Genomic DNA, 15546 nt, shown 5'->3' with positions numbered 1-15546 from the left:
CTAACGGTTACACTATGGGTGTTTGGCAACACAGCATTGAAATGAACATCATTTGTAAGATGACTTACGGCCAGTTCAATAAATGCTTCATGTCTCGTGATGAATTCTGGTCCAAGATCGTCAAAGTTATAACCGATGGACTGCCATTAAGCGAGAAGAGTCATAAGCTAGTGACACCAAGATACGGAGGGCCCATACAGCCTAGCTTAAGCCGAATTAACCTCCTCGAGATTATATACAAGCTCATATGGAAACACCTTTCAGTTCATCGACAACCAGCTCTTTAAAAGTTTTTTGGAGCTCAATTCCCATTTCAGAGTCTCTCGACCGGTCATACTCCTCGTCAACACGCATCCCTAGTTCTCCATGGGCTACAATGCAGCGAGTAACGGCATTCCAATACTTGTCTCCAGCAATATCACGCAATTCTTCAATAGGGTCTGCGTCTTTGAAAGGTGGGAATCGCTCTTCTTTCAAAAGCCAGGCTCGGATTCTCGGGTATTGACGTGAGGGCTCTGGCCATCTTTTGAGACACATAATTTGGTGTAATGGTTTCCAGTGTGCGATCTCAAGAAGAACCAGACCAAGGCTATATATGTCATATGTTTTTCGAGAGTTTGCTTTGGTTGGCGCCTCTCCCTGGATGCCCGGCCAACGGTAAATATCCCACTGCGGATTGGGGTTTCGTGTTGTCGTTTCCTGGCTCTCTGGACGCGAGTATTCGAAACCTGATAGCATGGGTTTCTCGGAATCGAATTTCCCTTCATTGAATACGAAAATTATGTTTGCACTGTGGAATCCTTTGTGTAACCAATTCGTCGTATGGAGATAAAGGAGCGAAGAGGCTAATTTCCAAGCGAGCGAAATCCGTTGGGTCAGGGTTGGCTTGTGATGGCTATGTCCTAAAATTCCGTGAAGACTTTCCAATGAGGAGTTTCTATGGGATCCAGTAGGCATCTCAAAGATCCAGCCGTATCGATTGTTTTCTTCTCGGTCGTCGATGAAGCCAACGCATTTCGGTGAATAGAGATGCCGTGGCTTGTTGGTATGAAGCATCTGTGCCAGGATCACTGACCTTATCCTAGATTCTCTGTCTTGGCTCGAACCTCTTTCTATGTTTTGCAGCGTTCTCCATTCAATCCAAACTTCCAATCCCCTGTCTTCAATTTCCAAGGACCCCCTTGGTCGGTGCAAACTGGAGAGGCTTTTCGAGCTCGCTGCCTGTGCGTAGGTGAATTGCTGGCAAAGTGTATTTGTATCGTAGTGTTTAACACAGGACAAGTCTTTTAGCTCTCTCTCAATGTCAAAATCCGCACTTTGTTTCATATTCATCAGCAAAGCATCTGACACTTGGTTGATTTCCTTCAACCGTAGAAGATCTCGAAGGGTTTCGTCATTGTCGTTGGGGTTGGTAGCTCCGCTATGAGGGGTGACCTGAGAGGTCTTGATAAAACTGGTCACAGCGTCTAACATATTCCTGAGCTCCGCGACATCGTTGCGAAGAATAACCATTTCTCGGTAAGAGCCCGCAGTGATCTCATGAATGCGTCTCTCCCGATAGTCTCCCATCAATTCGTGGATCCGTCCGATTAGGCTGTGAAGATCCTTTAGCAACGCTTCAAATGCCTCCTTATCAACCATCACCCAACGAACGCGAAAGGGATGTGTGGCTATCTCTTTGACATGACCAGCTCTCTTCGAAATCCATTTGATGATATGACTGCTCCCTCGCAAGTGTTTGCGCTCTTCTTGAGACTTCTCATATGCAATCGCCAAGCTTGAAATTTGCTTTGACACGTCCAAGTTCAAGTCGCATTCCTTAATTGCCACTTGATCTTTTGTTGTGAAAGAGCTGGCTTCATTATGCCAACGCGCGTTGAGCTCTTTAAATTCACCAAGAAGCCATGCGATCCTAGAAATAATACTACAGAGCTCAATGGCGTTCGTTCCAAGACTCACGGCGACATTTGATTCTTTGGGTACATCAATTAAGCCCACTGCTTCGCCCCAGGCAAGAAGTCTATTGTACTCAATCATTAATTGCAGTCGACATCTTTCGCATTCCTTTGGCATGTCTACCATGGATGAGAGGAACTTGAATACTATCGGCACTTTTAGTCGTTTGGCAGAATATCCGGCAAGAGCTGTGGGAAAACTCACGCTTGATTGAATTATCAAACAGATCAAATGCTAAGGAAACCACACCAATGGCAAGGCCAAAAAATACCCGCAATACCAAGGATGACATAAGCTTCTGAGTCTTCAGCCGTATTTGCTTATTTGGACCGTGCAAGTATATCGGCGTATGAAGTCTTTGTTAGCATCAGTGAACGCCTCTCTGGTCTTGGTATATCTGCTTTTGGTGAAATTCCAGTTTCATCTAACATGCTAGTCTACATAATCAGAGTACTAGACTCATCTTCGTCGACATAAGTGTTCGCTCTGATGGGTAATTAACTAGACTGAAAATTCGGGCAATGAGAGCTTGCTGCGCATGCAGGGACGGGTATCAATATCAGTTAGTGAACAAGACAATCGACAAGAAGGACACCTCGGGGGCTGAACGTCCGATACAGTCGGATGGATAGATGGATGGTTTCATTTACGCTGACCGCTCGCTAAGCGATATACAGCATACAGCAACTATATACCAATGTACATACATGTATCGTGTACCACTTCTTAAACGAACTTGGCGCCTCGTTGGAGCCTGCCATGGCCTCGTAGCCGTTGTTTTAGATAGCTGCCCTCATGGCGCGCGACTTCGGAACCGCTGTAATGCTTCTGCAAAGCAGGACAGCCTCCACTGTCTTAGCTCGCGAAGCAGTACCTCGTATATCTCTCACTCCTTCCCCAGGTCCTCCTAGTAGGGTTGACACGCTGTTGAACGTGCCGCCAACCTTCTCCCGGAGCGCTCGGCGTAACTGCCTAAGCTCAGGGCAGTCCAGGAGGACGTGAGTCACACTTTCCCGCTCACCGCAGACGCACTGGTCGTCGTCGCGAAAGCAGAACGTCTTGGCATATGTTGACAGCCAGCTGTCCTGTCCGCAACTGCGTTAGTAAGTACGCCCGGTTGCGAGGCAAGGTCCCGTAGAGCTGTCTCGTATACTTGGCCGGTAGTGTCTTGTCGACCTTTCGAAGGTGACCGCCGTTCCAAGACTCCTTCCATTCCTTTTCCCACTGAGCGTAGATGCCGTCCGATACATATCCAAAAAAAAAGGCAATGCGTGTTGCAATGCGCGTTAAAACGCGTACCAACGTAAGGTCAGAAGCTAAGGGCGGTGAGGGCGGTGTAGTAGAGGGAGTCACAAACTTATGATCACACACAGTAAAAATAGAAGGGAAATTAATCGATATATATTTGATCTAGTTAAGTCATACCACTGACACGAAAGGCTAGAGAAACGAAAACATTAAGCACACCAGAAGATCATGATCAGCATGGACGCAGCAATCAACGCAGTCATTCCTAGATCTGCTCCAATGTGTGTATTAGTAGCCGCACTCTTCTTCGCCCCAGGAACACCATCCTTGCCCGACGTGATCTCGACAATATCTGTGGAGGAGGAGTCCCAGTTTCGCTTCGCCAATGAGACCTCATCGTTTTCAAGATCAAACACTGCGTAAATCAAGCCCATGAAATCGGTACCCAAGATGATACTTCCATGCTGCGAGATCGCCTTATGCTCAGGCTTGTTTTCTGCAATTGACAACCAACAAGTATCACCGAAATCAGCTAAACGAGTCAAAGGATCATCGTAAGGAATACCCATGCCTGGCTCATACGATATGAACTTCTTGAGACTAAATTCGAAATCCAAATCTCCGAACTTAAACCCGATGGTCGAGTCATCGCTGACTGAGCTGCAGGAGAAATTCACCGCTCCCCACGAGTTTGGGACCGAGACGTTGCCCAGATGTGGCAAGATGGCATCAGCCACCGACTTGGGCACGTAAGTCCCACTAAAGGAGTTGTCAAATACAGCGTCAATTGGGAATGTGTCCGAGGCCAGGCTTGACCCGTTGATAAACATGCCATCCATATCGACACGGAAGGCCTTTGAGAAATTGGAGTTATCGATGATAGGGAGTGTTTGCAAAGTACCGTTGTACTTTGACTTGTCGACGCCACCAAATAGGACATTGCCCGCCCAAAGACTGAAAGCGGGAGAATTGATGGCCCCAGCATCGGCTAGTGCTTGAGTCAATGAGGTGGAAGATTCGTTTCCATATGCGAGCTTCATAGTATCTATGAATATAGACTGATATTAGTGATATGAGCCAATGAGGCGTATGTATCGCTTTAATTTTCTTCGTTTCCTCACTCACTTATGCTGGAGGGTAACCCTGTAGTAATCCCCATTTTCATGTCATTCACTGTGGCCCCGCCAATCATTAAAGTGTCGGTCACGTAGTCGCCTCTGTCGATCTCGCCCAAGCTATCGTATACAAATTTCTCATGAAGCTCCTTAGCGGTCCTCGAAGCGGACTGATTGTAGCCCCCATTTCCGCCACAATAGGAACTGTTATGGTAAGATCCGCAGAATTCGTCATTCACGCCGTCCAACCAACAACCATTGCCATAAGTCTCCAGATAAACCTTGAAGTGCTGGGGCGGGGTCCCAAATGTCAAGTTCACAGCGTAATCATAAGACTGGAAAATACAGAATTAGCCCGTCGTCTTCTTTCAGATGTTGACTTTCAGACCTACTTCAAGGTAATAGTCATCGTGGTTGTTACCGCTCGCGACGCCAACAGTCTTCGACCGCTTCGAGATCTTCCTCGAAGAGTCCTGGTCTCGAACAAACGGCAACGCAAGAACCGCCGGATTGTCTCTCTTTGCCAGATACAGTGCATTGGACAGGGCCGCAGCGCCAGCCAAGCTAAGTAGCCAAGCCGATCCACAGCGCATGATGATTGATGAGTGGGCTTGTGAATTGAGGGTCTAGCCGAAAAGCTTCGGCCGGAGTGAATATGACTAAGAATGAATGAAACGAGGGGGAAAGACACAATCTTGTACTTCAGCAGACCAGCAGGCCGGGGACTTCTTGCACACCGTGCCCCGGGCAAAAAGATGAATGGTATCATTCCCGGCTACGGAAGACGGAGGCCAAATAGTCTAGCGAGCGATTTAGCGGCAACAGAGAATGCTACAGACCCTGTGCTAAAACTCACTAGGTGCATGTTGGCCCGTTCATTTTCTAGCTTCACGTTGGGGCCATTTGACTGGCCCTCAGTCCGCCCTGGAACCCTGCCAAGACGCCTTAACCAACAAGCTTGAGGGGCCATTTTTAGCGTTCCTGGTTTTCGCAGGGCGCATCTGCATTTCCTTTTCAAGACTAGTTAAATATATTAGTTTATTTTATAATAGTCACCTTAGGCGGCATACGGAGATGCCTTAAGCCTAATGCATTTTAGTGTGAGCGGTTATTCCGCCAAGCCACTTCAGCCGGCCGATCTAAAATGGCCGACGACAAAGTTTTTCTCGCCTGTCACTGCGGTCGTAGACCGGTTAGATAGGCCCCGTTCGCGCTCCCTTGTAGGGAGGCAATTTGTCTGTATTGTATATTGTACTGTAGTAGGTTCCATATATAGAGGGAAGTACCGCTCCGCACGAATTTTCGAATCTGTTAAGATAGGTATATTAAAATTGAGTTGAGTTAACTACCAAGAGTGGGTGTTACGCCAACCATACAATGAGGTATAGGAGATGCGGAGGAGGTGCAAATTAGTTTAACCACTCTTCCTACACACATCGTTCCTAAATCATATTTGAAAAACGCTAGTCCATTCTCAATCTAGCACCTTTCAGAAGTCTAGTAATGCACTGGAAGACGCGCGCGTCGCACGCATCGGCCCTGAAACGAAAGTCAGGGGAGATAGGAACAGCAAGCGACAAGTGGTGTTGAATTGTTTTAAATGATATGTTCTATTCGGGATTGTTGCGGAGAGCCCCCTTGCGTCGGGCCCACGATATTCCGTGTTGGGCATCGCACACAGTTATCACTCGTTTATCCCCTCCCTCGTAAGGAACATCCCCGTTTCGAGGGAGAGCCGGGCTCTCTCCGCAACGGTTTCTTCCCGCCCACCGCAGAACCCGTCATGTATGAACCACGTATGCTCCCGCATAGCTAGTTTTCCTCCTAAGAATATACGGAGTGCCACGAGCCCGCCTGCAGCCCTCACGGCGCTGTAGCCCTCACGGTGCTGTAGCCCTCTGTCAACGAGGCCTACATCGCCAATGTTCAGGCCGCAGATGCCCCGTGCTGGTCAAGATACCTCACTCGTCTTCATTGTAGCAGTGTAGCAATGGTTGGAATAGAAGGCGGTTTTATTTGTGCCTAGGCCTACGCTGCCGTTCATTTGCGTTATTCGGGTGTGATTGCATCTAGTTAAATCAAACCATGACGATAATGTAACTATTTTTAGTGATGCCTTAATCTTCTTTAAGTATGTTTGGAGTACACTACTGTAGTGTACTGCTCCGCATAGATGCAGATCCCCTCAATTGCTCAGTCACAAACTCGAACCGCCCCCATCTTGTGGAGACTGTGATCTCCACCGAGGCTGATTAGAGAGCCGTTCATTGGATATAAATGTTCAACCAAGTGAAAATCACTGCCCTTTGCGGATTAGTTGTCGCGCTACAACTCGATTACCCGATCCGGTTACTCTATTTAGTCATTATACAGCTCGCCTACCTCATCCTATCCGGCTGTCGGCATCGAAGCCAGCGTCAACAAGGCCGAGGCTAAGACGGGGATGAAGGGAAATGAAGGGGGCAACTGAGGCGAGTTTCATGAATGACACTCCGTACTCAACAGTAGGATTCGACCCCGGCTCCAAGGGTCGATTGATCCACGAAGGATTTACCATGGGGGTTCAGGCACGCTCATTGACTCACCTAGGGCAAAGAAAGGCTTTTCAGCCCCTTTGGCTCACTGGTTTCTCCCTGTTTTCCCCCGTGGAGGATGTGGAGGGTCGGACGAGATTCCTCTTTCGGGAGCCGAAGTGATCCACCGTCAAGGATTAGACAATAATCCTAGGCTGTACGCCGTCATCTACTTTCTTTTTGCATTCTATGTAGTATTCTATTTGATTAATTTGATCCATATGACTAATCGTTAGTTGATTCGATCTATTCCATTAGAATGACTCCTTCGTGCCCATGTAGAAAGAACAGGCCTAACTTGCCATCGGCCACTCCGAATCTCCCCGGGACTTCCAACCCTACCCCTACCATCCGCCACGAACGAGTGGTTCTCCTGGGCAAGAGCTTCTTCGCTCTTGGCAACGGGCCAATCCTCGGCGGCCGAAGCCGAAAAAGTCAAAGCCGGGGAAAGTTTAAACAAGGCAGCGGCTTGGGCACTGTAGGTAGGCAAGTATGGCGACCTGCCGTGGGGGTCGAGGGCTCCTTAGTGGACCAGCAGCATAAGGAGGGGCAAGTCTCGCGGGCTGCTGAGAGGGCCAAAGATGGTCAAACGCCCCATTCATGCGACGTGGAGTCATGGTAGCGCTTAGCGGGATCAACCGATGGAGACCCGTAGGGCCGGGGCCCCTGATGCCCGCAGACGCAGGAAGCAGACCTATACATCTGAAAAAGGTACAAAGGCGTTGCCTACCCCCAGATTCTGTGTCTATTCTTTCTATATTGTTTCACTATCTCCTTACCCTCTCTCATTTATTAGAGGCACTCATCATATCAACATGTGGACAACTACCTCCGGCTTTACGGGCAGAAAGCTTCGTCTTGCCATCACCATCACCGCCGTTACTGGTTTCTCCCTTTTCGGTTACGATCAGGGTCTCATGTCCGGTCTGATCAACGGTAATGAGTTCACGAAAGAGTTCACTACCCTCGAGATCCCTAAGGGTGCGAGCGAATCATACCAGAACCAGATCAACGTCTACCGTGGTGCCGTTACTGCTTGTTATGAGATTGGATGTTTATTCGGTGCTATTTTCACTCTCTTCTTCGGTGGGAAGACCGGCCGTACTCCCTTAGTATTTGCTGGTGGTATCTTCATGACCGTCGGTGCTTTGATTTCAACCGTTTCTTACAATCACGCCTGGGGTCTCGGCCAGTTCGTTGTCGGTCGTGTTGTTTCGGGTGTGGGTAATGGCATGGTCACTGCCAACGTCCCTGTCTGGCAATCCGAGTGCTCCAAAGCCCACAACCGTGGTTTCCTCGTCTGCTTCGAGGGTGCTATTATCGCCGTCGGTACTTTCGTCGCCTACTGGGTTGATTTCGGTATGTCCTTCGTAAACAGCTCCGCCCAGTGGCGGTTCCCTGTCGCCTTGCAGATCGTTTTCGCCATCGTTGTGAGCATAGGCGCTCTGATGGTGCCTGATTCCCCTCGCTGGTTCCTCATGAGAGGGCGCGAGCAAGATGCTATCGATGTTCTGGCCAAGCTCAACGGTGCTACCCCCGACGATGACCAGGTTTTGGCCGAGTTCAACCTTATGAAGGCGGACCTGAAGTCCTCTGCCCACTCAAAGGGCAGCTGGAAGACGCTTTTTACCTTTGGCAAGACCCAAGAATTCCAGCGCATGATTCTCGGTTGCTCCGGTCAGTTCTTCCAGCAGTTAACTGGCTGTAACGCTGCCATCTACTACTCTACGGTGCTTTTCGAAGATAACCTCGGGCTCGATCACCAGCTATCCATGATTATGGGTGGCATCTTCGCTACCGTCTACGCCCTCGCCACGATACCCTCGTTCTTTATGATTGAGAAGGTTGGCCGCCGTAAGCTGTACCTGATTGGTTTTATGGGCCAGGGTCTCAGTTTTATCATTACCATGGCCTGCTTGATCAAACCTACCGACATGAACGCTAATGGTGCTGCCGTCGGTATCTACGTCTATATTGTATTCTTTGCCTTTACCATCCTACCGCTCCCCTGGATCTACCCGCCCGAGATCAACCCCCTCCGTACCCGTACCATGGCTAACGCCGCCGCGACCTGCGTTAACTGGGTCACTAATTTCGCCGTCGTCATGTTTACGCCTGTTTTCTCTCAGTAGGAGTGCGTGGGGTCTCTATCTCTTCTTTGCCCTATTTAACTTCATCGCTTTTGTCTTCGGATGGTTCTTCTACGTTGAGACTGCCGGTCGTGATCTTGAGGAGATCGACATCATCTTTGCAAAGGCGCACGTCGAGAAGAAGTGGCCTTTTGTCGTCGCCAACGAGCTGCCCAAGCTCAACGTTGAGCAGATCGCTCAGATGACCGCCGAGCTCGGCTTGGACAACCCTTTGGCAACCAGCTCCGGCCCTCATGAGAAGGCCGAGATGGCGTCTAGCAGTGATGAAGGCCGGGGCAGATATGCGGCCCAGGAGAAGCAAGCTGCTACTTAATTGGTTTTTTAATGTTGTATAAAGGAGATGATGGGGCACAAGAGTTGCTCATCGATACTGAGGTACCTACTGTTAGTTGAAGGATACATTTCGAGAAAGCATGCCTTTTTCTAATTTATTTTGACTGCGGTCAGTCTATATCCTGTATCTAAGACTGATAGATTTCTTTCTAATTGTATTTTCCCTAGATGTACATAAAGTACCGCTGAAATGCGAGAATCTTTCGATATCCTTTTCCGCCTGCCTCGTATCACCGCTTCCGATGTGACTGGCGCTCGTATGGGTTTTGATCAACGGATTAATGCATGACCGATCACATCTGAACCATCGGCCACTGACACGTGTACCTGCAAGGGCGCCTGAGAGTCTGGTCACTTGCAAGGCAGCTTAACGCATATAACAATCAATCAATCAATTCTTCAATTACCCAGTACCTAAGCTCACTAAGTTTAAAGCTGCTATGCTGGGGCGCCAACTGGCCAGCAATCGGACAAAGTGGTTCCAGACCACGGCAGGGTTGGCTGGGGAGCCTGAGGCTCTTCCTGCCTGGGAACTCAGGCACAATATACTGTATATAGCAGGGACAGTGTTCACACCATAGGGGGTATCACGGGATTCAAAGTATACGATACCCCGGACTCTCAAGACCGATTCATAGACAAATCCCCTTTGAGTCACCTGTATATCGATACCTACCTGAACCCTAATATATTTAAGATCCTACAAGCATTTAAATTCTTGATCTTCTTAAGAATCAGTCTCTGTATTAACTGTCTAATCTGATCTCTACTGTCTAATATCCTTATTTAGTTATAGGTCTCTAGCCTAATAACTTAGTAACTATTATAATTCTAATTCTTTTCTCTTGACTACCTAAGGATTAAAGATAGTATCCTCTATATATTAAAACCCTATATCCTCCTATAGTAGTATATAATCTAAAGTTACTATACCCTCTTCTCCTACTATTTAACCTAAGATTAAATCAGCCCTAGATCAGTATAAAAACCCTATAGAATCTAAGCTAGATTAGATATTAATCTGTAGAGCTACTATATATAATACTAATATATCTTTTTCTTTTTCTTATAGAATATAGATCAGAAGAATTATAGGTAAACCTATAACTAAGAGTATTACTAAGCCTAGAAATATTAATATAGATAGTCTAGAAGAAATACAATACCAATTCCCCCCCTTCCCATCGGCTTCAAAGCTAATCGTATCTATTTATAGTCTTGACGTTATAGTATTTTCTAATTATTATCAAGCTTAGCTCTGTCAGGGGCTAGATTTCATATATAAGCCTACATAACGATCAGGGACCTTAAGAGTTATAAGTAGCTCCAACAACAACAGTTTTTTTACAAAAAAAATCAGTTGATCATCTACCTGCAGGGTAGGCCATCCGAACAATTATACAAATTTTAAAGCCCAGCACCTGGTTGCGTCCTAGAGCCATCGCTGAGCAGACAGACAACAGGCAGACCCGGCACAGCCCTGAAAACGACTGTCATATTAAGCATAGGAGGAAATCCACTTAAGATCCAATCTATATCGTTGTTGTCGGTAGGTCAACTCGTTGGACTGCGTAATCAGCGCGGAGAACTCTAACTTTATACCTAGGTAATCGCGGGTCTGGAAAGTCTACGCTAATCAAGCAAGTGCGAATCCTCTCATCAGTTGGGTTTACATCCAGAGCGATTCTACTATCACAACCACCCAAATCAATGTTCGTTCAGACTAATACGTTGCTAAATACTTCCGTTCTGGTAGCTTGAGGGTATTTTATTTGCTGTGTTGCTCGAAAATGACCCCAATTATGTCCGACAAAAGCCAAAGTCGACGCTTTAAGAGCCTAAACAGGGATCATTACCAGCCCCCAGCGGATTGTAGTGAAAATTCCCCAGGCCGTAGCATAGAGATCTCCAAGCTGAACTATTCTGTTGACAAGCCATAGATAGATGGAATTTCTGATCGCCGACTCAGCGAACGTGTATAAACTTGGCCGAATTAACGTTGTCAGTGCAAAGAGGCTTATTTTCAATCCTTCGTGGCCATCAGCTTCTCTCTTCTTGCGCCTTGCAACTACACGAACAAAGTATATTAGCCCCGCCATCACCGATAATGTATCGCAAATTAGTCGAATAATAGCCTGTGTTACAATAGTTGGCGTAAATTTTCCAACACGGAACGTTGATATCAGCAGGAAGTCTAGCACGATATTGATCAAAAATTTGCTCGCGCTGATTATCAAAGGAACGTCCGGATTATCCAGCGCTCCCATCGATCAGTGTGTAACAATCGAGATCAGACACAGTTTCCCTTTCTTAGGGTTTTGCGGCTCGCTGGCTTCCCTCCTAGCTTAACTCCGGGCCCACGACCCTCCCTCTTGTCCTTTTTCTTCTCTCGCTATGATTAGTATCGCTTATTGAATGCCCTTATTTCCCAATAACCAGGCGCTCATTACCATGATATATATACTATTAGAATTATCCCGGATCGTCAAAAGGAAGTGCTATACCCGCGGCCCACCTCAAACCTTTTACGACTGATGACATTAGATATCCTCATGTGACTGCTGTATTACAAAATGAATTGATTTCTCTATTTTAATGAAATGGGATCAAGCTCATTGCATCGTATCAATCTTGCTGCTTACCACAAAGTCACGTAGATCGATAGTGCCTCTTCGTTAGCCCGTTAGGATCCGGGAGCCTCCAGGAGCTACTGGTACCATATTTCGAGGGGTCAAACCAATAATGGGAACAAAGAGCATGATGCCGAGCAGCAAAGTCAAACCCTGATACCCCAAAATACCGGAAAAGCTCTAACGCCCAAAGAAATCGTTCCCAATCCCTAGCTTGACTGAATACTCGTGTTGCCTGAATTGCAGGAAAGATGCAATATAAAAGAGCCCATAAATTCATTCCCTCTTGCGCACAGTACGGAAGACATCTGACTGCTTTGCTGATGTTGAATGCGGAAAGTTGATGTGCCACATTCTGGGGAGATTGATCGTCAATGCGCAGAAGCTCTGGGATGTCATCAGTCCGACTCTCTGTTACAGCATAAGCCTGGAAGATAATTGGATATAGAAGAGACAGGGAAGTCCAAAGAATCATATGCAAGTTAGCTTCGCCAACTGAAAGGAATCTGTAGGCGGGACCAAATAGCTCATCTGTGGCAGGAAGTCCTGTTTTTATTTCTCCAGACATATATGTAGGAGGATCTTCGCCATTTCCACTGATCTTGGCATAGAATTGCAGATGACGCATTTCCAATACCAGGCAATCATGTAGCAGCAATTGACGGGCTTGATGATCAAGAGATTCATTTACGTCGGCGCTATCGACAGCAGCAGCAAGACACGACATATCTGTAAGGAGCTGAATCAATTCGTATAGCAGTCCTTCACCAGGCTCTTTGAGCCACCGAACTATAGGCTCAGAGAGATGCATAAGTCTTGAGAAAAGCTAGATATGCTTATAATTAGATATACAGATATACTTATAGCGAAAGGATTCTCTTACCACTCTAAGCTTTTGATGTTGACCATAGATTATAGCCATAATGGGAGAGTCACCCTTTCTAGGGGAGTATAGTCTCATAATTGCGCTTAGTCCATTTATATGTGCGTACCACTTCTCAAGGGAGTCCGGGCAGTAATGGGACTATGTCTTCGTCAGTAAACTTTGCATTTATCAAGCAGAAAAATGTTTCTTACCTCAATCTGCTCGAAGAGTACACATGTATAAATAAGATCAGCACTGTAATCCCTGCGACCAATCCTCTTCGACATTTCATAGATTGCCTCATTATAAAGCGAAAGCCCATATTGTAGGGCAGGCTTATCTCTGTGAAGCTTGCCAAGGAAGACGCATGAAAGTGCAGAAGTAGCTTTTTGGAGCATCAGACTCTTTCGAGGCAGCATATAGATAGTCGATATAATAGGGTATGTCAAATTTACCACACAGGTTGGTTTAACCATGCGGGGGAAATAATCATCCAGGTAGGAAGAAAACACTTGACTGCTGACCATTGTGCCAGATGGAACGGTCTGCAATAAGGCTGGCCGTTTTATCTTGATCACCTTGGCCTGTTCGGTACGTTGTATAGTTTGCTTGGTCTGGTCCCGAAATATAAGTTCCCACTTATCTCTGTATCCAGGGCATTCTTGACACAAGCGGACACACTGTCCACAATGAGGACGCTTCTCATCGCACTGATAAGTTAGAATTGATCCAGAATTATACTTGTTGATGTGACGCTAGTGAGAGAAGCCGTCAAAATTCACACATACCCGTCGTTTCACGGCTCGGCAATTCGCGCAGCTTGTGGAAGGTTTTCTTAAAGTAGTGGAATTCATGTTTCCTGGATGTTTTTCCCGACCTTCTTTGGCGTGTGCGTAGGTAGCACTAAGAAATGGATGCGGAAGAGTGGGTGTATTGTATGTAATGTAATTAGAGATTTAAGAGAGGGAGCTGTAGAGGCTAGGTGACCGGCCAACTACGAACAGTGTGAAACGGAACCGGCCTGGTTGAGCCGCGCGCGTCAATTCCTGGGCGCATTCACTAAAATTTGAGGGGTAATTCATTTCGCTGTTTGGATTGTTTGCATGTCTCCAGAAGGTTCCACCAGGACACGTAACTTCCATGCACTGATCGGCATGTTTATGTAACTGGTAACTATATGTAAGAGTCTGTATTCGTAATAGCCGGGAATCGTGCGCAGCGGCAGCATCATTTATATGGAGCACTACTCCGGCATCAAGGGATGGACCGGCGGCGTCAAATGGAGCCCCAGCCGTATGTAAGGGGATTTTCCCCTCTATTGCGCTGGAGGAGTCTTCCCATTAGGAAACTATCATATGTCAACCCTTGACACACAAAATCTTGGTATCTTATATGAGGAGTAGTGCAAGATGGAGGTGGCAGAGAAAGAAGCATTAGATGAGAGGGAGAAGCAGTCTGACTCGGTCGATGTACGTTTTGAGACGCTATGTGATGAGAGAACTGATTCTTCAAAACGACTCTGGACTAATGTTCATGGGCTGGGCATTATTAGTAGCACGACATGATTGGTCCTAAGTTACTCCTTGCTCCACCTTGGAGAAGCATTATCCTGCGCTGTCCCTGCAGAGCCTTGAGAAACATTGTGCTATGCTGTACGTACTAGCTAGATCAACACGATTTCGGGTCATTATGGATCATCATACTACTAGATTTCGCAATTTCGGCGATTTGTACGTTTTCAATCAGACATGATGAGCTCCTAGGGCCATTACCGCCGTTCCCAGGGTCCTTTTCACCAATTCCTAGGAAACAAACGGGCCCAGGAGTGCTGTGCGTTGTTCCTAGGACCGCAAAGTTCGTTCCTCGGAACATGTACTAGAAAAATCATCACTGATAATTTTCCAAAAGATCCCGAGCGAGAAATCTTTTGACCTGGAAATAATCCCGTCCCCAAATTTTGATTCAAGTAAACTTCCATAGCCCGTTACATTCTACACCATCAACATCTTTCATGCCACGATATTGTCAGCACGAAACTTTACAAATTCTCAATATTAGGAGCTGAAAATTTCCGTTCTTAATATATATACATGCTGCTATGCGAGAGTGCTATCCGGCCACGAGCGGAGACTGGGCGGTTGTTTACGACTACATAATGTAGTTCTGCTAAAATTGAAACGTTCTATTCTGAGTCGTCTTGTCTGGCAAGGGCCTTGACTGAGCTAGAAACGGATTGGGTCTAGCAAATCGCGGAGAGCACTCTAGTGATGTGGTGTTGGCTCTTTATTCTCGAAGCTCTTTCGTTCAAGATACCCATGGCAAAGACGGTGCTGGTATACTTAGATAAATCATTGATTCCTCTAAATGCGTTGTCGAGGACTGGTCACGTATAGCCAAGGTGCGTGGGAAAAGCTTATTGGGCGTCCCAAATTCGTGATTGAGAACCGCGGACTCGGCCACCACCAATAGGGCCTAAGCTCTCTACGTAGTCTCGCGTCATGAGTGGATCTCCCGCTGTGGCCCTTGGTAGTCTTCCCTTGCAAGGCACGGAGGCTGGTGGACTCAATCCCTGAGATGAACTCGGAGAATTAGATTGCCCTGACACCTGAGCTGCCTTGGTCCATAACAAATACCCTTTTCAGCGGGTATGAAACTGAATGGGTTTGAATGCTGACC

General features: G+C 46.9%; 4 protein-coding genes across 4 annotated transcripts; 1 reads left to right on the top strand and 3 right to left on the bottom strand.

The window, feature by feature from the left end:
- Positions 1–243: 243 nt before the first annotated feature.
- Positions 244–2073, bottom strand: N7481_011242 (prion-inhibition and propagation domain-containing protein; the record flags this gene model as incomplete). Its single annotated transcript, XM_057270461.1, has 1 exon — positions 244–2073. One exon carries the CDS (start codon positions 2071–2073, stop codon positions 244–246), a length of 1830 nt encoding a protein of 609 aa, XP_057117635.1.
- A 1340-nt stretch (positions 2074–3413) lies between these two features.
- On the bottom strand, positions 3414–4912 carry N7481_011241 (uncharacterized protein; the record flags this gene model as incomplete). The annotated part of the gene is made up of 3 exons (XM_057270460.1): positions 3414–4249; positions 4330–4654; positions 4712–4912. The coding sequence occupies 3 exons, from the start codon at positions 4910–4912 to the stop codon at positions 3414–3416; spliced, it is 1362 nt and encodes a 453-aa protein (XP_057117634.1).
- A 2795-nt stretch (positions 4913–7707) lies between these two features.
- Positions 7708–9355, top strand: N7481_011240 (sugar porter family MFS transporter; the record flags this gene model as incomplete). Its single annotated transcript, XM_057270459.1, has 2 exons — positions 7708–9009; positions 9104–9355. 2 exons carry the CDS (start codon positions 7708–7710, stop codon positions 9353–9355), a joined length of 1554 nt encoding a protein of 517 aa, XP_057117633.1.
- Positions 9356–12281: 2926 nt separating this feature from the next.
- N7481_011239 (uncharacterized protein) lies at positions 12282–12927 on the bottom strand (the record flags this gene model as incomplete). The annotated part of the gene is made up of 3 exons (XM_057270458.1): positions 12282–12317; positions 12358–12831; positions 12889–12927. The coding sequence occupies 3 exons, from the start codon at positions 12925–12927 to the stop codon at positions 12282–12284; spliced, it is 549 nt and encodes a 182-aa protein (XP_057117632.1).
- Positions 12928–15546: the final 2619 nt, after the last annotated feature.

The sequence above is a fragment of the Penicillium waksmanii genome (genome assembly GCF_028829765.1).
Source record: "Penicillium waksmanii strain IBT 27052 chromosome Unknown utg000009l:1.0-4314994.0:1.0-4318279.0, whole genome shotgun sequence".
NCBI classification, from domain to species: domain Eukaryota; kingdom Fungi; phylum Ascomycota; class Eurotiomycetes; order Eurotiales; family Aspergillaceae; genus Penicillium; species Penicillium waksmanii.
The sequence above is the reverse complement of the archived record's forward strand: the minus strand, read 5'-3'. Positions and strand labels throughout refer to the sequence as shown.